This window comes from Aplysia californica, unplaced genomic scaffold, assembly GCF_000002075.1.
Source record: "Aplysia californica isolate F4 #8 unplaced genomic scaffold, AplCal3.0 scaffold00752, whole genome shotgun sequence".
Classification (NCBI taxonomy): Eukaryota; Metazoa; Mollusca; class Gastropoda; order Aplysiida; family Aplysiidae; genus Aplysia; species Aplysia californica.
Genome location: NW_004798022.1, coordinates 228439 through 231225, shown reverse-complemented (window position 1 = coordinate 231225; position 2787 = coordinate 228439). Strand labels below are relative to the sequence as shown.

The following is a 2787-nucleotide window of genomic DNA, read 5'->3' as shown; positions in this document are numbered from 1 at the left end:
AACGTGTGTGTGTGTGTGTGTGTGTGTGTGTGTGTGTGTGTGTGTGTGTGTGTGTGTGTGTACCTTGTCGGGTCGTATACACCTCTGAACCATCATCTTGTAGAACAGAGACAGCTTCTGATCCCAGGGAGGGGGGAGGGCGGTGTTGTGAGGCTCCTTAGAATTGTAGTAGTCTTGCCATAGAGGGACGTTGCTCCGGAAGCTCTCTCTAAATATAGATTTGAAATTTGTTTTCGTAAGAGTTTTACGGTACTTGTAACACACTTGCCACTCGCCTCGCGACATCCACCGGTATAAACGGAAGAATAAAGTAAGTAAGCAACACAATAAGGTCATATAAGTTCAAAGATTAGAGAAAAATTTGAAATTGTATAGGTTTAACGCCCCTATCAACACAATTAAGTTATTTAAGGGGCGGGACCTCCGAGTTTAACGTCCGTCTCCGAAAGGACCGAGCCAAGTGGGAAGTTCGTGTAAAGTGTCTTTCTCAAGGACACAACGTCGGACCGAGCTGAGGCTCGAACCCCCGAACCCGCAATCTCACGATTATGAGTCCGGTAGCCTAACCACCAGGCTACCGACGCCACTCAAAGATTAGAGGTGTTACAAGAGAGTAACAAGCACAAAAAAGAAGGAGGGGAGATAAAGACGATAGATGTTTGATAGGAAAGAGGAGCAAACCACATCAGAGCACCCGCCAACCACCCACCCTCATGGACTTAGTTTCTAAAAACAGCCAGGAATGTCAGATAGGAATGTGTAATTCAGGAGGTAACGAAGTGTGTTCAGCAGCCAGAGTGTTTGTCTTTTTGTGCATGTGTTCTTTTGTCCGATTACGGGGGTAGGCCCTAGATATGTATTTGAAAGGATTGTTGTACGCTGAATGGGCCAGTATGAATGAAACGCGTCACAGTGTCAGCTGTCTATTTTTTTATTTTCCGAATTTCATTTTATTGTGAAGCATAAGATAAGATAAGATAAGATAAGATGCATCTTTATTGACCAGATCCTGGCACACTGATGTGGTGTTTCACCATGTGCACACACACACACACACACACACACACACACACACACACACACACACACACCACACCCACACACACACCCACACACACACACACACACACACATACATACACACACACACACGCACACACACATGCACACACACGTAGGCTTACAATCACATGCATAATATAAATGAGCAGCAATATAAACAATAATAATCGTAAGCTAGATACACACTCAATGTTATTTTGATGCATACTCCAAGGTCGTAAGTATACTTATACAAGATGGTTAAGATGGAAGCATTTTGATAGATCATGATAAAAATGACCTTCTGTATCTTTCTTTGTTACAGATCAGAAGCATGGGTCTTTTACTTCTGACTGATGTTTTTATTTGAGAGAACAAGGGATGTTTGTTGTCTGAAAAGATGGAATTAATCTTCTTTAGTGCAAGCTGTTATGTACAATTCATCCAGGTAAGGTAATGTAGATGTTGAAATGTTACATGCTTTCCGTATTAGTCCATTTCATTTGTCTTTATTTTGTTGTCATGTGTTCCCGAATGTGAACAGAATGTAGATAAGGAATTCCCAGCAAACTTTAGTAGATTTATATAGTTCCGCATGTACTATTTCCACTGGAGTCTCCGAGGCATTACACGAACATTCACTAACTGAAGATCCGGAGATGCCCCAAACATTGAGGGTTCGATCCTCGATCTGCGACAAGGTGGAAAAAAATCCAGGAAGATTTCCTGCAGTCTGCTCACCCCACGAGTTTCCTCGCACCTAGAGCTATCAAAGAGAAGGCATAGCAGAAGTGATCTTTATTATTATCACATTCACTATCACTAACCTGAGACCTTGAAAACCTTTGACGTCACTGAGCCTGCACAGCTCGTCCCACGAGGCGTCGCTCAGCCAATCAGGCGCCGGGTTGGCTACTTTGTTCTCCAGGCCGATGCCTCCCGTCAGGAAGAAGAGGAAGTCTGAGTTGTCTAATTCCTTCTTGGATCTGGAAACAACAAGAGGATGAAGGAATGATTGAAAAGACAACAGTAAAAGAAGTTTTAGTTTTTAGTTTAAGTAGAGGTTTTTCAAAAGAAGAAGTCTTGGTTGAAGCAAATTGCAGACGACAGCTTATGACAAATATACAAAAATGACAGGGAAATTTCATTGGACACACAACGTGAAAAGAAGCATTGGAGAATATTGTAACAACAGGCAAGTTTGATGGAAAGAGAGGCAGAGGCAGACAGAGGGAAAAGATACTGGACAAGTTGACAACATGGCTGGGAACAGCAAGAACAACAGACACCATCGCTGCAACGCAAGACAGAGAGGGAAGTGGAGGTCCATGATCGCCCTCGCCAGTCGGCAAGGTACCGGATGATGATGAGAGGTTTTACGACGCTCGCAACTACATAAGGTCATATGAGCGCCAAGTGAAGGAAGGAAGGAATAACAGAAGATGACAGAGAGTTTGAGTGGGAAAAGTCTTACAAGAGAGAGACAAACATAAAAAAGAAGGAGGAAAGATAGTTTTTGTTTTAGTAAGAGTTTGACGGCACTTGCAACACAATAAGGTCATAAAAGTGCTGAAGATTAGATGCGTTACAAAAGAGTAGCATACACAAAAAAGAAGGAGGAGAGATAAGGAAAATAGATGTTTGAAAGGAAAGAAGGAGCAAACCACACCAGAGCACCCGCCAACCACCCACTCTCACGACTTTTTCCACACATCTCCTCCATATTTCCCGTGGCCTACCCCTGCC

At 43.1% G+C, this 2787-nt stretch overlaps 1 protein-coding gene across 1 annotated transcript in view; it reads right to left on the bottom strand.

The window, feature by feature from the left end:
• Positions 1 to 2787, bottom strand: part of LOC101848386 (dynein heavy chain 12, axonemal) — a gene marked incomplete in the record, with an annotated part of 110807 nt that overhangs the window by 12218 nt on the left and 95802 nt on the right. The window contains 2 exon segments of the mRNA XM_035972586.1: positions 64 to 208; positions 1869 to 2083. Coding sequence (XP_035828479.1) covers positions 64 to 208; positions 1869 to 2083 — 360 coding nt within the window.